This window comes from Chlorocebus sabaeus, chromosome 10, assembly GCF_047675955.1.
Source record: "Chlorocebus sabaeus isolate Y175 chromosome 10, mChlSab1.0.hap1, whole genome shotgun sequence".
Classification (NCBI taxonomy): Eukaryota; Metazoa; Chordata; class Mammalia; order Primates; family Cercopithecidae; genus Chlorocebus; species Chlorocebus sabaeus.
The window spans coordinates 125,085,498-125,108,909 of NC_132913.1; the positions used below are offsets into that span (position 1 = coordinate 125,085,498).

General features: G+C 52.1%; 1 protein-coding gene across 4 annotated transcripts; it reads right to left on the reverse strand.

The window, feature by feature from the left end:
- Nucleotides 1-831: 831 nt before the first annotated feature.
- Nucleotides 832-22,535, reverse strand: RAB17 (RAB17, member RAS oncogene family). 4 transcript variants are annotated; one of them, XM_038001328.2, is made up of 8 exons: nt 21,800-22,535; nt 21,308-21,520; nt 17,670-18,199; nt 13,105-13,264; nt 4,850-5,001; nt 4,088-4,213; nt 1,889-1,982; nt 832-1,526 (listed from the first exon to the last, which is right to left on the reverse strand). In XM_038001328.2, the coding sequence occupies exons 4-8, from the start codon at nt 13,259-13,261 to the stop codon at nt 1,390-1,392; spliced, it is 666 nt and encodes a 221-aa protein (XP_037857256.2). In that variant the 5' UTR covers nt 13,262-13,264; nt 17,670-18,199; nt 21,308-21,520; nt 21,800-22,535; the 3' UTR covers nt 832-1,389. The 4 variants fall into 4 exon arrangements, with proteins under 4 accessions (XP_037857256.2, XP_037857257.2, XP_007964975.3 ...); XM_038001329.2 differs by having other exon boundaries at nt 13,171-13,264; nt 21,800-22,529; XM_007966784.3 differs by having other exon boundaries at nt 832-1,636; nt 21,800-22,520.
- Between the last annotated feature and the right edge of the window lie 877 nt (nt 22,536-23,412).

The following is a 23,412-nucleotide window of genomic DNA, read 5'->3' on the forward strand; positions in this document are numbered from 1 at the left end:
CCAGGAGTTGGAGACCAGCCTGAGCCACATGATGAACCCCCATCTCTACTAAAAAATACAAAAATGTGGTGGGTGTGGTGGCACACACCTGTAGTCCCAGCTACTCAGGAGGCTGAGGCAGGAGAATCGTTGGAAACTGGGAGGCAGAAATTGCAGTGAACTAAGATCATGCCAGTGCACTCCAGGCTGGATGACAGAGCGAGACTCCATCTCCAAAAAGAAAAGAAGAAAAAAAGAAGAAATCTGACCCCCAGTGTGAGAGGTGGGGCCTAATGGGAGGGGCTAGGTCATGGGGGTGGGTCATAAATGGCCTGGTGCCATCCTAGCAGTAATGAGGGAGCTCTTACTCCAAAGCTCCTGTAAGAATTCCCCCAGAGCTGGTTGTTAAAAAGAGTGAGACCTCCCCCCTACCCTTCTCCTCGTGTGACCTCTGCACGCCAGCTCTCAGTGCCTTCTGCCGTGAGTGGCAGCAACCTGGGGCCTCACCAGAAACAGATACTGGCCCCATGTATCCTGTGCAGCCTGGAGAGTTATGAGCCCAATAAACTTCTTTCTTCATAAATCACCCAGCCTCAGGTATCCCTTTATAGCAACACAAAAACAGACTAAGACATGGGTTTCTCTGTAAAGGGAGGCAGGCAGGATGAAGTGTCGCCATCTGGGAATGCATCCCATCCAGAGAGCTGGGCCAGGCCCACGTTCGTCACAGCCTGCCACATGGGCCTGCTTCCTTATTTACTTAGCAGGAACCCTCCCAGAATCTATACAGAAATACCTACAACCATCCATCAGGCGCAGTGCCCCGCCTTGTCCTCCAAAACTTCCAAAAGCCAGATTGTCAAAAGCAATTTAATTTTTGGAGAAAACAATGCATACACAGTACACCTTACACCTCAGGCGAAATGTCTCAGAACCTTCCTACGCATTGGACAGAAACTCAGCTTCACCACACTGCCAGCCGGGAGACCATGGGAGGGAACTGGCGCCACTGCCCCCAGCTGCGCTTCCCACGGGCAACTTCACCAATATGCGGAAATCCCGCGCCCACCCCACAGTCAGTCATTGCTCCGTTTCTTCCCGGCACCACCACCTCCATCTGGGCCTGCTCCCCAACTCCCCGAAGCAGGTGGGCCCAAGCTCCAGGCCAGTGCCCCCCCAGATCAGGCGTAAGGCTTCTTCCCACCATCGCTGTGCTCCAGGGACTTTTCCAATCCTTCCTTCCTCTCTGCCCAGAGGCTGCCTGGCTGAGGGGGCCACCGTCCAGGTAGGGTAGGCACAGGCATCGGGGGATCAGAGGGTGTCGGTGGGGATGGGGCACAGCACTTTCCTGGGAGCCATGTGACATCAGATCTTCCCCTGGCGGTTCCCACTGGCTGTAGGAAGTGGTTTTTATAAATGGGGCCAGCTTCCAGGAACCTCTAGGGCTCGGGAGCAACCCAGCATCAAGAGCGAATCAGAATCCTCGAAGAGCTGGCCACAGCCCAGGCAGGAGGCGTCTCCTCCACAGCCCCCAGGAGTGGCTGCACCTATTGGGCACAACATTTGGCCTGCCTCGCGGGCCCCTGGTTCAGAGCCACAGCTGCATCCCCCTCCGGAGCCTGGCCCTCCCTGTCATCTCTCTGCAGTAGCTCTTGGGCTGTGAATGGCAAGAAGAGGGGAAGGGAAGTCGCCCAGCCAAGCACAGCCCTGCAGACCAGCCACCCCGGGCGGGACCCGCCCCTCTCTGTTTATCCAGAACCATAGAACAAAGGCCTCCTGCCCCTCCTGGTTACTGTCCAGTCCCTAGAGACATTCTATGGGATCCCACGTCACCAGCAACAGGGACCCAGGGAAGTCAGTCAAGGACGAGCACCTCCCACCTTGTCTGGCCCATGGGGACGTCACTCACCCATGGCACTGAACACCTCTGACACCTGGTAGTTCAGTTTGGCCGAAGTTTCCATGAACAGTAACTTCTGGCTCTCGGCAAACTCCTTCCCTTCCTGAAAGAAAGTCACAAAACCCAGCGTTGTTTATAAGAGTTTCCTGAGGACACCTGGTTCACTTCCAACAGGAAGACCTGAGAAAGCTGCAGCTGTGGAGCCCGCACTCCTCCACGTTTCACGTCCAAGTTGTGTTTCTCGGCACTCCTGGACAGCCAGGGCCGGGGAGGGGCAGGGTGTGCTCCCTGGTAGAGGCTCTTCTTCTAGCTGGCTGGGGACAGCCTTCCTCCTCCTGCAGCGCCTGGAAAGCCAGGTTCCTACCCCCAGACTCCCCTCCCACCATGCCTGTTGGCACCTGTGGGCTTTGATGCTGGGCAAAGAACCAACTGAACACCCAGGAAACAGAAGAGGCAGAGGGAGGCCCCTGGACAGCGCCCACCTGGGCCCTTCTGGGAAGCCCTCATTTTCCAGCACAGCTCTCCTTTGGGGAGAAATGGATGTCCCAGAGCAAAGGCAAACTAGAAAATAGCAGGCTTGCAACAGGTGACCAGGAGAGAAGCAATCATGGGAAGGCCACAGCCTCGCCCAGGAGTCAGGGGTGGCCAAGGAATGGGGGCCTCCCTGTGCAGGCCCCTCCCCTAGCCTCCAGGACTCTCCCAGGAAGAGGAGCCTGTGATGGATCCCAGAGGGCACAGCTCAGGTTCCTGACTGTCCAGCCAGACACGGAGCTGGCAGCAGGTGTGGCCAGTCACACCCACAGCTCTCGCACCATCATGAATGCACTACTCCTGTCCCGGCCCAGAGATCCCTCGGCCGGCCCTGTGTTGGTCCCCACTGAGCACCTCAGCCAGCTCCCCAGACAGACGCTCCAAACCCACCGGGGCCGCCCACTGCCCCTCCAGGCCTTGAGTAACCTCGCACCCGTGTTTCTGTGCCTGCCTGAGCACGCAGCACATCTAGTCACTCTCCGGGGGCACAGCTCTGTTGCCAGGACCCTCTCCTCCCCAACCCCACTTTGCAACGAAGGCCCAGACCGATGCTGTCTCCCTTTGCTCCCCTTGCTCTCCCCCGAGATTCTCCAAAATCTTCACCCCACTTCTCCATCTCTCCACAGCCTCCATTGAAGCTGGGGCCTTTTCTCTTTGGGAGGCGCGCCTGTCGGTCTAATCCCTGAGTTGGGTCTTCCCCTGTGCCAGCCTCTAGTGTGTGTGGGGTCTCCCCATCAGCCACTTGTCTGCAGCTGTTTATATGGTCTTCGTCCTAAATGTGGTGGGGGAGGTGGGATGCCGTGGAAGAGAGACAACAGCGACACCTGGGTGACCGCTGCCTCTGCCTGTAAGGAGGCCTGACAAAACCCGGGTGAGGGAGGCCATATTTGCACAGAGGCCCCTTCTGGGAACCGAGAGGGGAAGGGAGCCCTACTGAGGAAATAGATCACTTTTCTCATTAAAGCTGAGCCCACCTTGCAGTGCCGCCCTGCCCTTCCCTCTGCCGGCCATGCTGTGCCTGCTCCTCCACCACTGGGTTGGAACTGCCATGGTGCTGGCCCTGAGTTTTTCAGGAAATCTGACTAACAGAGAAACTCAGGTGGAAAGTTGTGTGTGTGCGCGTGTGTGCGTGCATGTATGTGTGTGCATGTGCGCGCGTGTGCACGCTTGTACGTGTGTGGGTGCAAGTGAGAGTGAATGTGGGGGGTGTGCGTGTGTGTGCGTGCATGTATGTGTGTGCATGTCCGTGTGTGCGCACTTGTATGTGTGTGGGTGTGAGAGTGAATGTGGGGGGTGTGCGTGTGTGCACGCTTGTACGTGTGTGGGTGTGAGAGGAATGTGGGGGGTGTGCGCGTGTGCGCGCTTGTACGTGTGTGGGTGTGAGAGTGAATGTGGGGGGTGTGCGCGTGTGCGCGCTTGTACGTGTGTGGGTGTGCGAGTGAATGTGGGGGGTGTGCACGTGTGCGCGCTTGTACGTGTGTGGGTGTGAGAGTGAATGTGGGGGGGTGTGCGTGTGTGTGCAAATGCATGTGGGCTTGTAGAGGTGCGTGTGCACATGTGTAAGTGTGTGCAAGTGTGGGTGTGCGTGTGTGAAAGTGTGAGTGCCAAGGTCTTGGCACAGGCGGGCAGGGCTCTCTCCTCCTGCGGAAGAGGAGAGCAGGGTCTCCTCGGCGGTACCTGGAAGGTCACCTCCCGCTCCTCGCTGAGGTCTGTCTTGTTGCCCACCAGCATCACCAGGACTTCTTCTGGGTGGAGCTCCTTCTCCAGGTCCTTCAGCCACTGCTGAGCCTTGAGGAAGGAATCCTAGAAAAGAAAAAAAAAAAAGTAATGTCAAACAAAACTTACAGGTGGTCATTAGCTATTCCAGGGGGGGAAAGCCAGTGTTGCTGTTCATGTTGTGTTAAATGTCACAGAATCCAACTGGCCATGGACACACCTGCAGGCTGCTCTGTTCCTCTGAGGAGGGCACGTTCCTGTCCTGGGTGACCTGTGCAGCCAGGCAGAAAACTGCTGGGACACACATCAGATCCTTCACCCCAAGCAGGCCCAGGAGGCTGCCGACCACGGGGTATGTCAGGTCAGGCCTTGAGCTCCTGAATCTTCCACCCCTAGATGTCCTCAAAGGACCACTTTGTGCAAGAGTCTGGGGAACTGGCCACCACCCCAAACCCTGACCCTAATGCAGCACCAGGAACTACTGAGTGGCAGATGGCAGCGGCGTGTTCTTTGTGGACCACAGAGGAGCAGAATCCCGACTGTGCAGGAGGATGGGGAGTTGTCAGGAGGCCATCCTGGAGGAGGTGTTACTGCTAGGATGGCACCAAGCCATTTATGACCCACCCCCATGACCCAACACCTCCCATGGCATCATTGCATTGGAGAAACTAGAAGGCAGGTGCTTGGGAAGGAGGATGGGACATGCCTCAAGGTGGGCCCTACCTTCCTGGTGATGTCGTACACCAGAAGCGCAGCATTGGCGCCCCTGAAGTAGAGGTGGCAGACACTGTGGTACTTCTCCTGGCCAGCTGTGTCCCAGATCTCAAGCTTCAGAGAGGCGGTGCCTACATCCACCACCTTTGTGAAGAACGCACCTGAAACAGGGAGACCCACAGGGCTTACTCAGAGGACGAGGTTGCCACGTGTGGCTCAGGTGGGACCACAGTGAGCCACAGGCACAGCAATGGGCTCAGAAGGACAGCTGGTCACGTGCCTCCTATGCCCGCATGGCCAGGCGGTTGAGCAAACAGTTATTCTGGGAGATGGAGGCTTCCACATCAAGCAAAGTGTCAGGAGTGATTGCTATGGGGCCTTCAGAGAGGCTTTGGTTGGGAAGATAAATCTCTCCAGGACCTAACACAAAAGCTCTGGGTTACATATGCCATGGAAGGGATCTCCACTTACCGGGAGTCCAACACATCCCTGCCGGCTTCCACAGATGCAACTGGGCTCTGGGGACCCCTAGAACCCCGGGCACCCCCAGCCCACTGGCCCCTTGTCTGCCAGACCCATCTTGCACAGAGGCAGTCACAACTGCACAAGCTTCTCCAAGGCCTTCCTCGCCTCCTAACCTCCCCATTTTCCTGATGCTGCTCCCCACCAACCCCCTTCTCTACTGTCCCCTCTGCATGGCGTCCTTCCTCTTCTTACCTAGAAAACTCTTAGGTGTCCTTTGAGATCTTCCAGCGGCAACCCTGGAAGGGCTGCTGGGCCCCCTGCCTCCATGGAAGCCTCCCTGCACCCCAAACACACCCAGAGGCAAGGCTTCCTGCATTCTCTGCCTGTCTCCCCTAGAAACGCAGGGGCTTTGTCTTCACACACACACACACACACACACACACACACACACACACACACACAAAACCCCAAGCACTTTAACATATTGGGCAATGCACTGTTCTTTTAAAGATTTTCTACCCTTTGCTTTCCAAAGAGGTATTATTTTAAAAATGATTATTTTATAGATCTCCAAAATGTTTTGCCCATCGTGTGTGGCTTGTCAGGGACGTGTTATACACAGAATCGGAGAGGAAGGGGTGGGGGAAGGCAAGGTGTCTGGGGCATGGAGGAGCCACCAACACTGGCAGGCTCCTGTCAAAGCTGCTACCCTGCCTAGACCCTGGGTTGGGTTTAGAGTCTGTTGGGGAGACTCTGCCAAATGGAGCCACATGTTTAAAATGAAAACTTTCGCTCCAAGGACAGTGCATGTGAGTCCTGCAGCTGCCAAAACAAAGTCCCACGAGCCGAGTGGCTCAAATTAGCAGATTCCTTCCTGCAGTTCTGGAGGCCAGAGGTCCAAAACCAACGCGCTGGCTGGGTTGGTTCCTTCCAGAGACTGAAGGAGAATCCGTCCCAGGCCTCCTCCAGCTTCAGGCGCTGCCGGCAACCCTGGTGTTCCTGGTGGCTGCATCACCCCCATCTCTGGCTCTGTCTTCATGTGGCTGCATCTCTGTAGCCGCGTCCTCTCCCCTTCTTATAGGACATCAGTCACTGGACTTAGGGGCCATCTGCAAAGACCCTCTCTCCAAATAAGGTCGCACTCACAGGTTCCAGGGGATAGGACTTAATTGCATCTTTACAGGTGGGAAAAACACAGTTGCACCCACTAAACATAGAACAGGAGGTTGGACAGAGCTTTCCAGCTTCTCTCTCATGACACGGCCTCTTCCTAAACAGAAGCCACCACCTGGGCTCTTCTGCCCGCGTGTCCTGCAGTTTCCTGCAGGTCCAGGAACTTGAAGTTAGACAAACTCTCCAGGCCAAACAAAGCTGCAGGCTCCATCCAGACAGTAGGACCAGTGATTTCCAGCCCGGACGGGGCAACTGTTGGGACTGAACCGGCTATACACCTCTGAACACATCAGGTGTTCCACTGGATTGACGATGGTGCCAGAATGAAGACTGTGCCCAGGCCATGAGTGTAGACCCCTCAGCTGACCTGACGGCAGCTTGCTTAAACTTTCTAAGTCTCAGCTTCCTCGTCCATAGCAGGAGCTAATGGTGCCCTCCACCCAGGGTGGCAGTTAAATCGTCTGAGCAAGGAGAGAAAGGAAACGTGAGTTTTCCTTCCTCTTCCTGTCCTCTTGGCTCTTCGTAGACTTGTTGTCTTAAAACGTGGGCCTTTCATCCTCATCTTTCTGTTTCCCATCACTTCAAATCACATTTCTCAGTTTGAATTTGGTTTTATCTTAAAAGCTGGCGCAGGTGACACATAAGCCTAAAACTCAGGTTTGCTTCCTCCATTGACCAACCTTAGCCTCTCATATTTTCCTTTTCCATGTTGAAAATGATGGCCGGAGGCTGGGCGCAGTGGCTTATGCCTGTAATCCCAGCACTTTGGGAGGCCCAGGTGGGTGGATCACTTGAGGTTGAGTTCGAGACCAGCCTGACCAACATGGTGAAACTCTGTCTCTACTAAAAATACAAAAATTAGAAAGGTGTGCTGGCGCGCTCCTGTAGTCCCAGCTACTCAGGAGGCTGAAGCAGGAGAATCACTTGAACCCAGGAGGTGGAGGTTGCAGTGAGCTGAGATCGTGCCACTGCACTCCAGCCTGGGCACCGGGAGACTGTGTGAGACTCTGCCTCAAAAAAAGAAGAGAGGAGAGGAGAGGAGAGGAGGGGAGGGGAGGGGAGGGGAAGGAAAAGAAAAGAAAATGATGCCTGGTGGTTGCATTTACACTACTGTAAAATCCCAGCAAAATTCTAAGGAGGGCATGGGTTTTAGTCCAAGCAATGATAATGCATGATAATAGTCAATGTTTGGCTATTTACAGAACATAGACCCTTCTCTTCCCTGCAGAGAGATGTAGGACCCTCAGGTGGGCCCCTGGACAGGTATCCGAGGCAACCTAGTCTTGTGCACTCCTTGGCTCTGACCTGGAAGACAACATGCATTTATTATCATATCCTTTTTCAGAAACCCACTAATCACATGTTCTGTATCTCCACAGCTAAAGCCAAAATGTAATTTAAAAAATAAATTTTTGGCTGGGTACAGTGGCTTATGCCTGTAATCCTAGCATCTGGGGAGTCCAAGAAGGAAGGATCACTCTAGCCCAAGAATTCAAGACCAGTCTGAGCAATGTAGTGAAACCTTGTCTCTATAAAAAATACAAAAATTAGCTGGGTATGATGGCGCACACCTGTGGTCCCAGCTACTGAAGAGGCGGAGGCAGAGGATTGCTTGAGCCCAGGAGGTTGAGGCTACAGTGAACTGTGATCGTACCACTGCACTCCAGCCTGGGCAACAGAATGAGACCCCATCTTCAAAAAAAGTAAAAATAAAAATAATAATTCCTCTACCAAATTTTTTTTTTTTAATTTTAATTTTTTTTTTTTTCTGAGATGGAGTCTCGCTCTGTCGCCCAGGCTGGAGTGCAGTGGCGCGACCTCGGCTCACTGTAAGCTCCACCTCCCGGGTTCACACCATTCTCCTGCCTCAGCCTCCCAAGTAGCTGGGACAACAGGCACCCACCACCACACCCGGCTATTTTTTTTGTTTTTTAGTAGAGACAGGGTTTTACCGTGTTAGCCAGGATGGTCTTGATCTCCTGACCTCATGATCCGCCCGCCTTGGCCTCCCAAAGTGCTGGGATTACAGGCATGAGCCACAGCGCCCAACCTAATTTTAATTTTTCTTTAGTAGAGGCACGGTTTTACTATGTTGCCCAGGCTGGTCTCAAACTCCTGAGCTCAGGCAATCTGCCTGCCTCAGCCTCCCAAAGTGCTGAGATTGCAGGCGTGAGCCGCTGCGCCCAGCCTCTTTACTAAATGTTAGCATCATATAAGTGGTTTTGCTTTTTTACCTTTTAATTTCAATAAACAGCTGATTCTGCTCATTGAAGCCTTCTCTGAAGCACTTGGCTTTTTTGTAAAAATAGTGAGCTGATGACAAATTGAAAGGAACATGAAATGGAAACTTATTTTCTGGGGGCTCTAGGACATCAGCCACGTTCTCGGTTTAGAAGGGAAGTGAACTGATGCCAGGTTGAATGTGCTTGGTACCTGTTTGTCACCCTCCCCTTCCTGCAAAAAGCCCAGCAAGTCTGGGGTGAGTCGTGGCTTCAGCTGGCAAATGTTCACACAAGCACTAGATGTCACCATCCTCCCAAAAGATGTCATGCAAAAGTCGGCAGCGCACAGAATCTCCCCTGCTGTGGCTGGTTAGGACGCTGGGGACAGTCCATGGGTAGCGCCAGCCCCCATCCCTGACACAGCAGTGGCTCCTGCAGCTGCCACCTCCTCAACAGGCCCTGGCGGGGGTGGGCGGGAGGCTGGGCTCACTTGGACTCCTGTCTGCTCTGCCTCTGCCCTGCCTGCTCTTGTGGCACCGGCCAGCACGTTGGGTTTCCAGCTTCAGGGCTCAAGTCCGTGTCACTTTCTGGCTCTGCTTCCTGCTTCTTCTGGATGGACGGTGTCTTGCCAGGAGCTGAGCCCACGGCCTGTGTCACGTCCTGCTGTGGGCCCCACCCCACACACCTGTCCACTGAACCAGACCCCCTCGGGAGGGCCCCAGAGACACAAGTCAATCCTCCTGAAGGCTGACCCCTCAGACAGGGCTGGCCTTGGTGACCTCAAGCCACCCAAAGTGACAGCAACCTTTCATGGAAAGCCCACTCCAGGAAGGTGTTTACATTCCCATTTCACAGGGAAAAAATCCAGATGGAGGGAAGGAGCGGCATTCCTGTGGCCGTCCATCCCATCCCTCCCTCGGGGTTCCTGCAAGCAAGCACTGGGCGCGTTGCCTCCTGCATTTCCAGGCTGCCTGTGAGGACAGCACTCCCGTTCTCCTCTGAGGCTCTGCTCCTGGCCCACCCTCTCCCCTGGGCAGGAGCCAGTGTTCTTGATAAAAGCTGAAGTCACACGTGACAAAAGCAGCAGGAGTGTATGCTCTCAAAGGGTTTTCGTGCAACACAGATCACTCTTCCCCCAAAGCACATAAGTTAAAGGAATGAGCACATCCCATCTCCTCATCCTAGAAGCGGCAATACCCACATTTATAATAATATATGATCATGTAATGATTATAATGATGATTAATAATTAACATACACTTTGGGAGGCCAAGGCTGGTGGATTGCTTGAGGTCAGGAGTTCGAAACCAGCCTGGCCAACACGGTGAAACCCCATCTCTACTAAAAATACAAAAATCAGCATGGTGGTGCACACCTGTAATCCCAGCCACTCAGGAGGCTGAGGCAGGAGAATCGCTTGAACCCAGGAGGTGGAGGTTGCAGTGAGGCAAGGTCGCACCACTGCACTCCAGCCTGGGCAACAGAGCGAGACTCCATCTCAAAAAATAATAATAATAAAAGAACTAACATAGGCCAGATACGGTGGTACACACCATGGCAAAACTCTATCTCTACAAAAAATATAAAAATTAGCTATGGTGGTGTGCACCTGTGGTCACAGCTACTCTGGAGGCTAAGGTGGGAGGATGGCTTGAGCCCAGGAGGCAGAGGTTCCAGTGAGCCACTGCACTCTAGCCTGGGTGACAGAGCAAGACTCTGTCTCAAAAAAATTAACATAATGATAATAATAAATTGCATGACGTCTATCCATAGCTATAGTAATAGCTACCTCCCAAAGCTGTAATATTATCCCAAAGTGTAACGCAGACACTTAGATGGAAGCAGAGAAGACCAGCGTTCCCACAGGGGACTCAGGCAACAGCAAAGGAAGGAGCTTCCACAGTTCTGCTCCTGCAACCCAGCACAGCTGCCCCCACACCCAGGTGCTCAATACAAAACTACGGACCCCAGGGTTGGAGGCTGATGGGATGAAGGCGGCTTGTGAGCCACAGGCTAACCTATTCTGGCTGTTCTCCTCCTCTCCCTGTTGTGCCACGGGCCACAGCCCACAGCCTCCCAACCCTGCCCCATCACGGAGACCCAGAGTGGGAGCAAAGACCCCACACAGCAGGCCTGGGTGAAAGGAAGAGTCCAGCCTGTAGAATGGTCCTGCTCCTCGGAGAGAGGAGACAAACCCGGGCCTGGGGGAGAGGGGTTTGGAGGAAGGGAGGCCCTGGCTTTCATCTGAAAGCTGCCAGCAGTGGGGTGGCCCCGGAGGGCCAAGGCAGAGGACCAGTAGTAGAGTGAGACATACAGGCCTTCCCCACAAGCAAAGACCCCCAACCTGGCCTGGGACTCCCCAGCAAGCCCAGCTTTGTTCACCCCACTGAGCCTGGTAGGCCCCCTGAAGAGAGGGCGGGCAATTGGGACAGCCAGAGCAGGTGTGAGGGGGACGCTCGGACCCTGGCTTGATGGAACAAAAGGAACTAGGGCCTCGCCCTTCAATGTCGGGGCCTCCATCCCCCTCGCCTGTAAAATACAGAATGCCCAGCATCAGCCTGAGGCTCCACAGACCCCACACATCGCCCCTCACCCCCACCCAAGGAAGGTGGGGGCTCTGTGGGTACAGCTCTCTGTGGGCTGAGCACGTCCAAGCACGTCTCAATGAATCCAAAGCACCCTCCCACCCTCCAACCACGCATCTCGGAGTCTCCCAGCCCTGCTTGCACTCACCCAGTGAGTGCCTTTGGGCGCTGGCTCCTGCAGGCTCTGATAGGGTGGCAGCACAGGGTCCTTCTGTACAAGGCCCTGTAGCTAATACTTCAGGTTTTACTGGCCATGGGGTCACTGCCGCAACCACTCAACACTGCTGCCGTTTTAGAGTGAAAAGAGGAGGAACAGCAAGAGTATCATTTACAGAGGGTAAGTACCTGAACAGGTAGAGCTTTGTCTCCACAGAACCTTATGCACAAAACAAGCAGAACAGCCAGAGAGCCATGGTGTGCAGACCTCCGTCTCAGAGTGAGATCCATCCCCAGTCCAACTCACCTGGCCCGACACCTGCTGCCTCTCTCTGCATCTTGAATACCAGTCACCCAGGTACAAAGCTCTCAACATCCAGGCCCAGTGAGGCCCTCGTCTGTGTTCTCTATTCTCAGCTGAGGCCACCCTCAGGCCAGCCTTGGCACTTTGATGTATTTTTAAAGGAAGCCAAGTCCCATATCAGGACTTGCGGGGTGAGGGGTGCAGATCTCCCTGCTAATGGAGAAGAGGATTGCACTGCCCACCCCAGGGCAACCTTGACTCTCTCCCCAGGGTCCCCCTCTGCAGACAGCCTCTCACCATCACTCTGGCTGTTCTCACCACTAGCTCTGGGAGTTGGACCAGGCAGACCCCTGCCGATCCCCCTGTATCTCCTGGGGATCCTTCAGGAACTACTCCCCACCCCCGAGAAAATGGAAGGGCTCCCTAATAGCTAACACCATGTGCCACATTTTGCAATTGTGTTTCTGTGTTTGGTGCATCTGTTTAGCTGGTTATAGAATCCTCCCCACCTAACGCAGGCGTGGAAAAGGGTTTGTGCTCAACAGATGCCTGTTAGATGAGTAAACGAATGAGTCCATCTGGAGATGGGCAGCTTATCCATGTCAGAGTCCGAATTTGAAACCAAGGCTCTGATTCTGCACGTGTTCCCCCGGGGGACATTGGCATAAAGAACACGATGGCTTTCCCCATTTCAGGTGAAAACTGGGTTTCACTGCCTAGGCAGGCTGTGCCCACAGCAGGATGGGAAGGAGGCCAGCAGCCTGCAGATGCCCCATGCAGTCACTCCTGAGCTTCACAACAGGTTAGCCTTTTTAAGAAACACAGCGAGAAGGTCTCTCTCCCCACCCACGCCCAACAAGGATCCTCCCACCCCCAATCCAGGCCAAGCTGGTAAACCAAGTCCAGGCGGGAAGGAAGATGCTGTTGGGGTAAATAAAGCAAGGGAGCAGTGTTAGCAGGAGGGTGGCCTGGGCGGTGGGAGAGGACAGCTGGTTTAGGCCACTGAGTGGCCAGAGCCCAGGAGGCTTCATCCGGGCTCTCCCTTCCACCAGCAAAATCCCTCACACCCAACCCAACCCTTTGGGGCCAGAGGTCCTACTCCAGAATCTCCACCCCCTGCAGACTCCAGCTAAGCTGAAATCTGACCCAGAGCCAAGGGTGCTTCCTGTCTTTGTAGATTCTGTGGCTGCGCTCATGGACCTCACTCCCTCCCCTCACGCACTGGACACAGGCAGCTCAAGGCCCCAGGACAGCATGGGGTTTCCCAGGCAGGCATCATCCCCCTCTGCCCTAGGTGTGAGTCAGCAACCTAGACTTCTGCACTGAAGACCAGCAAAGGGGTGCTCTGCTCTCACTTACAGCCTACCGTAGGCAGGATATTCTTGAAGTCATTCTTCACGTACCGAAGAGCCAAGCTGGACTTACCCACGGAGCCACTTCCCAGGAGAACCAGCTTGAATGCACGGGGCTGGCTGGGGGCAGCCCTGGGCTGGGGGGTCCTGTGTGCCTGTGCCATGCCCTGCAAAGAATCACAGCCGCCTGAAGCAGGTGGAACATCTGAGCCACAGCAACTCAGCAAGCTCAACCCCAGGGCTGCTTCCTGCTCAGGAGCAGATGGTCCGAAACAGAGCTCCCAACTCAGAGGCCACCTGGGTCCACACTCCTGCTCCCCTCTGCACCCCATGCCCCATCTCCCCATCTGCAGTTTTTAGGTCCATTTTTACGTCTGTGGTAAGGAACAAAAGGAGTTTTGCTTAGAAAGCTCCGGGCACAGGTCACTGCAGACCTTGAAAAGCAATGATTACATGTGGAGGTCTTAGGGCTTATTGTTCACCTTCCATTACTTTGAATTTTTACAAATCTATTACTTGTCCCCAAAGTATCTAATGCATGGAGAGGTAAAAAGCATCTGAGCATTTCTTGGGTGGTTGTTCATGGATTAAAGTTGGTGTTTCAGAAAAAAATCTACCTAAAAAAAGTTGGTGTCTCAATGATCTCAAAACATCATAGACACATTCCTGTTGTGTCTAAAGCCTCAGAATCACAGTGGTAGGCCCCAGAGAAAACCAATTTTGTGGTCAAAATAAATGTGGGTGACCCCTGCATATTTTTTCATTATAAAAACTCTCATGTACACACCACAATAGAGAGAACGGTCTGATGGGCCCATGGACCCACCTCCCTCTTCCCCAGTAATCAGCTCAGCCATTCATGCCACTCACACTCCCAAACCTCCCCCTAGCAGGTTCATGTAAAGCAGATCCCAGGCATCCAATCCTCTGCAAATCTCAGTACAGATACTGGCATTTTGTTCTTTGCAGTTCATGTGTTGAAGAAATCAGGTTGTCTTATAGATTTCCAGTACGGATGTTGCTGATTGCACCCCTGTGTTATTGAATGGAGTCCTCTGAACTTTGTGTTTTTGATACGTGGTGGTTCAGGATATAAACCTGATTAGATACAGGCTATTTTTTTGGCAAGATTGCCATGAGAGTGTGTGTGCACTTCCCGCAGAAGGCAAATAATGTCCAGTTGTCTCTCTGTGATGTTGGCAGTTACTGAAGACCATTACTTCGACCCGCTCTTTCACTAGAGGGTTGCAAAATGGTGGCATTCTGATAATGTTCTAATGTTATCACTTGGTGCTTGTTTATTATCTAGGAAGAGAAGCTCTCCACAATCAATATGAAACCCATCAGGGGCAGCTGGTCCTGTGATCAGAGTCTCATCTCCCTCCCTCACCATGGTGGGCAAGAGGAAGGCTCCCTAAAGAGGGAAGGGGAGGAACTTTGAAAAGGAAAGAAGAAAAAGCAGGAGTGGTTGGAAGCAATCCACATGCCCTCACTGCCCCCAGTAAGGAGCCACGGCCACAGACTGGTCGGGTCTGCCCTGCAGGGATAAGAGGAGAAGTAATCAAGTTTGAAATCAGTCTTGAAACAAATAGGATGGGGTCCTAGATACCAAGAAGATCGTTCTAGGCAGAAAGCGACTGGAGAGTCACAGAGTCCTTAACAGGAGGGTTTAGGGCTCTCTACCCGTCAGAGAAGAAGGGCGCCACATAGTAGACTCGAGTGGTTATCCCAAACATGCCTGGAAACCCACCTTAGATGGAAATACTCAAGTTTCACCATCAAGTATGATGCTGGCTTCAGAGATGGATAAAAAACATAACATTAAGTTTTCCATCTGTGTTTCTTTGAAAGAAAGAAAGAAGGAAAGAGAGAGAGAGAGAGAAAGAAAGAAAGAAAGAAAGAAAGAAAGAAAGAAAGAAAGAAAGAAAGAAAGAAAGAAAGAAAGAAAAAGAAAATCTCTCCAGGTGATCTCAGTATGCAGCCAAGACTAGGAATCACTGCTAGAATTCTGTTTTCCTTGGAGCTGGGAATGGTGCCTAGCACATAGTAAGTACTCAATAAATACCTAAGAAATGAATGAATGAGGCCAAGCACAAAGAGCACATAACACAGCACCTGTGCTTTGAAATATCCTCCTGGATTGAGGATGATTTCTTGGGGCCGGCTATGATTTGCATGGATCCTCCAAAAAGCAGATTTGAAAACTTAGTCCCCAGTGCAACCATGCTGGGAGGTGGGGCCTAACAGAAGGTGGTTGGGTCATGAGGACTCTGCTCTCATTAATCCATGCCCGGCACAGATTAACACTGCTGCAGTCTTGCACGTCCACAAGCCTGCGTGTTCTCTTGTCCTTTCACCTTCCACTGTGGGATGACACAGCAAGAAGGCCCCAACAGATGTAGACCCCTTGGCCTTGGACTTCCCAGACTCCAGAACCATAAGAAACAAATCTTTGTTCTATATACATTTCTGTCTCAGGAATTCTGTCAAAGCAGCACAGACTAAGACAGCACCTGAGGCAAAGTGAGAGTGCCTGGGGTGGGAACTCAGTCCATCAGATGATCCACTCAAGTCAGCTGGGGACAGGCTCTCAGAGGTCAAGGCACAGCCCAGACTCTCCACCCTTTGGTGGAAGGGGAAAGGGTAGTGGGAGTGGGGTGAAGGAACAAACACTACTCAATGGCTACAGTGTACACTGCTCAGGTATTGGGTGCAACAAAATCTCAGAAATCACTGAAGAACATATCCATGTAACCAAATACCACCTGTTCCCCCAAAATCTATTGAAATAAAAAATAATTAAAAATAAACAAAAATATCCCTTCAAGTTCTCTTTGCTATTTATTTGTACAGGTTAATAAAACCTTTCCTAAGTCAAAAAAAATCTGTGGCCCAAAACTTGTCTGAATTAACTGAAATAGGTGGACTCTGAAGGAATGCACTGTGACTACTGGGATGCCAGCGTCTCATTCCTTTGACAATGATATGTCTCTTTAATAAGGTTATTTTATTTTTGGGCTGGGCGCAGCAGCTCATGCCTGTAATGGCACTTTGAGAAGCCGAGGTGGGTAGATCACTTGTGGTCAGGAGTTGGAGACCAGCCTGTCCAACACAGTGAAACCCCAACTCTACTAAAAATACAAAAATTAGCTGGGTATGGTGGTGCATGCCTGTAATCCCAGCTACTCGGGAGGCTGAGGCAGGAAAATCACTTGAACCCAGGAGGCAGAGGTTGCAGTGAGCCAAGATCCCACCATTGCGCTCCAGCCTGGGCAACAGAGCGAGACTCTGTCTCCAAAAAAAAAAAAAAAAAAAAAGTTATTTTACTATAAACATACAAGTGTCAATATAAATAAACTACCCATAACTCCACTCCCTTAATACAACCACAAAAGGTATTTTTGCCTACTTCTAGCTTTTTCTATGACTCCTAAAAACAAACCAAAACCCATGGTTTTAACATAAAAGTATTATCTCATATATGTAAAAAATACTTAAATGTAATACCAAAGGCAGTCTCACATTGCTTCAAAATCATGTTTAGAGGACACATAACATTTCTACAACTATCTCAACTTGCTGAACCATTTTCCTAATACTGGATTTTTACTTAGTTTTAATTTTTTCTCTGTAATAAGACTGCAGTAAACATTTTCTTATATAACTTTTTGTGTGATTGAGTGTTGTAAGCTTTCAATAATGAAAGGTTGGAGCCTTCTGTCCAAAGAGAAAATTGAAAGTGTGGCGCCTGACCCCCCGCCTCCAGAATTTAATCAAGTGGGGGTTATTAGTAGTCAAAGACGTTATTAGATTATTGAAGACAAAGATGTTTTCAAGAACACCATATTCAAGATTGGAGCTTCTCTAGTAATCTTAACTTGTGGTTTTTTCATTTCTTACACCTCCCTTCCACTAAAGGGAAAAAAAAAAGGAGAGCAAATCCCAAATCAGTCTTTTTTGTGGGGAAGGGGCCATTCCAGGGAAGGGTCTGGTTGATGAGTCTATTGCCAGCTGCGCTCCTGTGTCACCCTTGCCTGGGCCTGTGAAGAATATTGAGATTACGAGAGGTACACCAGTACATTGCATTCAGAATGCAGCCATTTGATACAGAAAGAAAACAAAATGTAGATTGTAAAAAGGAGTTTACAAGAAAACCTGACAAGCTTCCTAGATATCACTGGGTATTAAATTGGGGATTCTGATGTCATTTGAAATGGATTCCCTGAAGAGTTCTTCTTATTACCAGAAGTTTGGTTTTTTTGTTGTTTGTTTGTTTTGTTTTTTCAAGAACTTAAAACTGGAACTTTCCAGAAGAAAAATTCAAATAAGAATCTCCTTCTGGGAATCCAACCTAGTGAGCCATCAGAAATTTGAACCAGGAAGTCTCCGCCCCAGCTTTGTCCTTTGATTATACACATACGGGCACATGCACAGACACAAACAAATACAGACATGGGTACAAACATGTGAGCACACATACAGACACACAGAGACACACACACAGAGAAGTAGACATACACACACAGAGGCAGACACTCTGCAAAATGCACAGAGGTTCAAACAATGACTCACCTGTTCCCCAGGCCCGGTCACTTGCAGGGAGCTGAAGAGCCTATCATCACCAGTCCACAGCGTTGCTACCTGTCTCCCTTTTCTCCTCTCTCTGGCCCAGGGGAAGGTTTGCTTCCCTCCACAGGCAGGACAGAAGGAGCCTCTGCTCCAGTGGAAAACAGCCTCAGAGCAGAGGTCAAGAGCAGCAGCCTTGGACCAGGGCAGTGCCCGCTGGCCCCCAGCCCCAAGGTCAGGCCTCTTCTCCTCCCAAAAGATTTCAGGGCAAAGTCCACGGTGGTCATGTGGTCACCTGGGGCAGAGCAGGAAGCTGGATCACAAAGCAGGTGACTCAGCAGGAGGCTGGACCACAAAGCAGGTGACCTGGGAGCACCTGTGTGCTGCCGGAAGTCACATTCCTGTCCTACGTTTGCTGGCACCCAACTGGAGCCCGTTGTTCAGCTTTGTTCCAGGGTTTCACTTCCGGGGTCTCACTTTGGCACGGAATATTTTTCTTGGCTCCTTCCTTGGAGCTGTGTTGAATCTTTGTTGCACTTGAAGAACCAACAGCCCAGAAGAGAAAAGAATATTTCGGTCAAATGAATGAATTCCTCCCACTGTCAGCTGGAAGCCAACCCTGGCTGAGCCCCACCCTAGACCCACAGGCAACTCAGTGTGAGCCAGTGCAGGGGCAGACCCTGGGCTGATGCCATCTGAGGGCAGGGTGGATGTGGCCTCCGTGGATATGGGAGACTCCAGGTGCAGGACAGGGAGGTGGACTTCCTCCTGGTCTTCCCAAATTCTTCAGGAGACTCTAGTCAGGAAATTTCTGGCTTGGTGGTAATGTAAGAGTCTCCTCCAGGTAAGATTTCCAGAGCCTCTGAGTATGGCTGGGGTACCAGGGTTGGGTCTGAGGCTGAGGAGACGGAAATCTGTTGCTGTGAACATTACTCCACACAGCCAGTGTATGGGAAACCAGCTCACTTTATGTTCTCCAAAATCACCCTAACTTCTAGTTTGGGTCCCATCCCATGGGGCTGCTGGGAAGTAAGTTCCACCATCACGGTGGTTCCTCCGCCCTGTGGGAGTCAGGGGCTCTTATGCTGGAGGCGGGGACACCGGCCTGGGCTTCTGCTGAGGCTCTGCCCCTCATCCCTGCAGGATGGACTAGCCAGTCCTAACACAGGACCAGTGTTGCTCTGCCACGTCCAAGCCTCCTCTGGGATTCTTCCTCCATGCAACCACTTCCCCTGGGGCGTGGCCACCTCCCTGGAAGCTGCCAGCATGCTCGGCTGGGCCCCGGCACTCTGGAGACTTGAGAATCTCTCTTTTTGAATGAGTCCTTATCCTCTGCCCCCAGGCTGGTAACCAAAGGTCTGGGGGTGGTGACGTGCTGGGAATGGTATAACTCGTGAGATGGAGGCTGAATGTGGAGACACGTGAATGTGCTTCTCTTCTCCCCAATTCCCTTGAAGAATCCACCTTCCTGCAAGGTTGGGGGAGCGTAGAATGGGAGGAAGATACAAATAACAATTTTATAGCAAGAATGCAAAAAGAGGCCAGTGCAGTGGCTCAGGCCTATAATCCCAGCACTTTGAAAGGTTGAGCTGGGTGGATTGCTGAGGTCAGGAGTTCAAGACCAGCCTGACCAACATGGAGAAACCCCATCTCTACTAAAAATACAAAAAACTAGCCAGGCATGGTGGCGTGCGCCTATGATCCTAGCTGAGGCAGGAGACTTGCTTGAACCTGGGAGGCAGAGGTTGCAGTGAGCTGAGATTGTGCCACTGCACACCAGCCTGGGCAAAAGAGTGAAACTCTGTCTCAAAAAGTAAAAATTAAAAAAAAAAAAATTAAAAAGACAAAATGCTTAAGAACCAGCTTTTTACTCCCAAAATGGGAGGCTTGTGCCTACAGTCAGACAGCAGGTTTGAAAGCCAGGCCTTGTCTAGAGAAAGGAGTTTTGGAATCTGCTAAGCTCATCCGTGATTATGTAACAGCCCATGGATCATGTTGGGGGGGTCCCAACTCCCTAGAAGGAGGAAACCCCTAGAAGCCCTCAGGCCAGTCCCCAAACAGCACAGAGCTGGGCCAGGCGGCATCCCCAGCCACCCCTTGAGCAATGCACATGTGTGAGATCACAGAAGTGACCGGTGAGGGTGCAGAGAGCCCTTGAGGGCCAGGACGGGACCGTGGAAGGAGACGCCACGATAGGCAGGCTCAGGGGCTGGTGCAGGCAGGGCCAAGGTGCCCCAGAGGCCGGTGGTCCAGGCAGGCATTTCCAGCAGAGACCACGGGGAAGCAAGGACTTCTCACATGTCCAAGGACAACACATCCCCTCCCCACACTGCCACGAAGTCCCCAGCCACACTCCCAACCCAGGCACCAGTGCCCACGTGAGAGAGGGGCAAGGCGGCGGCATCCAGGAGAAGCAGCGTTTTACCTGGTGATCCTTTACGTTACTGTAGGACAGCAAATCTACAGGGTTGGATGGACTGAAATTTAAATCCCCCTCTCCTCTGTTTCCCGCTAGATCAAGCCCCTGGAGAAGATCTCCTTTATTAACACAGAGGTAAAACACATGAAGAAAGTCCGTGACTTGTGGCAGGGGACAGGGCGCGGAGCTTCTGCAGCGCGGAGAAGAGAGCCCTGTGTTCGCGGTGGCTCTCACCATGGCCTGGGGTAAAACCAGCAGAGCCCCTCTAACACCCCTGGGTGGACAGGGTCAAAGCCTGTGTAGTTATCTTTGGACGCGTAACACATACCCACTGACTCGGCGGCTTAGAATAACACGCATTTATGGCCTCACGGCTCCTGTGTCCAGGAGTCGGGGCACGGCCTCGCTGCGTCTTCTGCTCAGGTTCCCACAGGCTGCAGTCAAGGCACTGGCCAGGCTGGGGTCTTTCTAGAGTTCAGGGTCCTCTTCTGAGCCCACAGGTTTGTTGGCAGAAGTCAGTTTCCTCAGTAGGCTGAGGTCCCCATTCCTGCTGGGGTCAGTGGGCAGCTGCTCTCAGCCCTTCAAGGCCCCTCACACAGGGCAGCTTGCTTTCTCAAGGCCAGCAAGAGATGCTTTCTGACTTCTAGATCCTCTTTTAAAGGGCTCATCCGATTGGGGTGGGCTCCCACAGCACCATCTCCCTTTTGCTCAACTCACAGTCAACTGATGAATGACCCTAATTACATCTGCAAAATCCCTTCACCTTCACCATATCGTATAACCTGATCTCAGGAGTGACACCGTCATAGTCACAGCCCTGTGCACACTCAAGGGGAGAGACATGTCCACCAGGGGCTTGGAATCCTGGGGCCCATCCCAGAGTCCGTTGCCCACAGTGCCTGAGGCAAAGCTCACACAAGGGAGGCCCTCCCAGCCCAGGTGACTTTGCAGCCCGCTGGCACACGGCTGGCGGGTGGCAGGGGACCCACTGCCGGAGCCCACTTCCTGCTTGGTCAGTGTGGCAGGGCCCGGTGCTCATGCTGATCTCAAGCAACCTGACACCCTCCTCGTGAAGGCCCAAGGGTACAGTGAAAGACCAGAACCCAGGTATTCAAGAGGGTCTGGGGGCTCACAGCTTCGCCTCCTGCACAGAGGTCATCTGGGAGCAACCTGCCAGATCCTCCCTCAGGAAACAGTCTCCTCCTCCCAACACCAGTTTACTCACCTCCAAAGTAAGGGAGCTGGGCCAGATGGTTCTAAACCTCCCTCCGCTTCCAGCCTCTGTGACCGATCACTCTATGCACCGAGGGCCATCCGGCATGAGCAGGAAGCCTGCAGTGCACGCATGTAAATCAGAAGGTGCATTCCCGTGGGGACGTGGGAATCCAGTGTGAGCAGGAAGCCTGCAGTGCACGCGTGTAAATCAGAAGGTGCATTCCTGTGGGGACGTGGGACATCAAGCTCAGACACAAACCCCAAGGAAGGCGGGTCAGGACTCACCATCCAGACAGTATCCATAATGCCACGCAGACGTGGTATCGTGCACAATCATCATTGCTTGTAGTAGAAATTAGGCAAAATGGAACATAAGCAATTTACTTACAGGACCAGAATTCATATGATTTTAACACATACCAATTTTTAAATTTTTCTCTAGGCATTTTATCAACTCGTCTGTGTTACCATTGATAGGGAGAATATTCACAATGCTACTTACACAGGCCACGTATGCAGGCATGCACACTTTCTCCTTCCAAAACATGCAAAATGATATCATTGGGGAGCTAGACGGGCCCCCCGGGGTGGATGTGGCCTGAGTGCCCGTCCAATGGCTGAAGAATCTCTGCAGCTCTCCTGCCACCTGATGTCTCAGTTTCTGCTCAAATATCAACAGTGACGGGATTTTTCTCTGAGACAGTTTATCCCATGTGGGTTCCTTTCTAGCCAAGTCAGTCCTTTGTAACTTTCCACCCTTTACTGCCCTGGGGTTGCGGGGAGAGCCAGGCCTACTGCTGCATAAACATTTCTGAGATGTTGAAGCAGCTCTCAGGGCTTGCAACAGGCATTGTAAACGGCCTGCCCCAGATCCATGCCCTCCTTGTTCCTTACGAGGAGATCCCCACTGTGGTTCAGGTTGTTAATGCATTCGTATCTTCTTTCTTGCATAAGTGACCAGGTGACCCCACTCTGGCCAGGGAACCATGGGCTGAAGTCCTCAGGGGATTTGTGGGGAAGCGGCGCCCCCCTCCTCCTTGGGGTTTTCTTGCAGAGCTGCTGTGAAGAATCAAACTCAGCTGTGATAATTATCCGAGGTCAGCTCTTCCAGAATGTCCTTATCTCCTAAGGCCTTTGAGATAAGCAGGAATTGTGGTGTCTGCCTTGCCTCCAAACCTTTATCCTTGCTTATCTCAGTGGAAAATTCCAGCAGGGATTTCTAAACACCAAGTTAAATTCCTCCACTCAACAATCAGTTTGGCATGTGGCTGCCTGCCAGGCTGGGCAGAGCAGAGGGGAGCCAAAGGAATAAACCCAAGTCCTGCCCCCAGGTGTCCAGAGCCTGGCGGGGATAGGACAGTTGCCTGCAGAGCAAGAGGCTGCCGCCCGGGTTCACACAAGCCAAAGAGGCTGACCCACCTGCCCAGAGGCAGGGGAAGAATCCAGAGGACCTCTCCTAGGAAGAAATGTTGGCACAGGCACGAGAAGCCCACGTGGCAGCCAAGAGGAGGAAGAGCATCCTGGGACCCAGAATGCCAGGGGCAGATGTGCACTGGGAGGCGTGGGGCTGGGGACACCATCAGTGAGCACAGGGACTGGGTAGGCTGTGGGAGGGGTGAGAGCGGAGAGACAGCCAAGCCGGGTTGTGGGAGGCCCTGCCTAATTCTGTAAAGACTAGGATTAGAAACATAATAAAAATGGGCTGGGCACGGTGGCTCACACCTGTAATCCACTTTGGGAGGCTGAGCCCGGTGGATCACCTGAGGTTGAGAGTTCAAGACCAACCTGGCCAACATGGTGAAACCCCATCTCTACTAAAAATACAAAAATTAGCTGGGCATGGTGGCACACACCTATAATCCCAGGTACTAAGGAGGTTGAGAACGAGAATTGCTTCAACCCAGGGGGCAGATGTTGCAGTGAGCCCAGACTATGCCACTGCACTCCAGCCTGGGCAAAAGAGCAAGTCTCTGTCTGAAAAATATAATATAATATAATATAATATAATATAATATAATATAATATAATATAATACAATACAATACAATACAATACAATACAATACAATACAATATAATATAATATAATATAATATAATAAAAAAATGAAGGGCCG

Excerpts from the sequence above, each read along its gene's own strand:
- RAB17 (XM_038001328.2), bottom strand. The coding sequence starts at position 13,261 with ATGGCACAGGCACACAGGACCCCCCAGCCCAGGGCTGCCCCCAGCCAG. Across the intron at positions 5,002-13,104 it reads TATCCTGCCTACGGTAGGCT|GTGCGTTCTTCACAAAGGTG; the intron begins GTAAGTGAGAGC and ends TCCCTGTTTCAG. Across the intron at positions 1,527-1,888 it reads AGAGGTGTTCAGTGCCATGG|GTGCAGCCACTCCTGGGGGC; the intron begins GTGAGTGACGTC and ends TGTGCCCAATAG.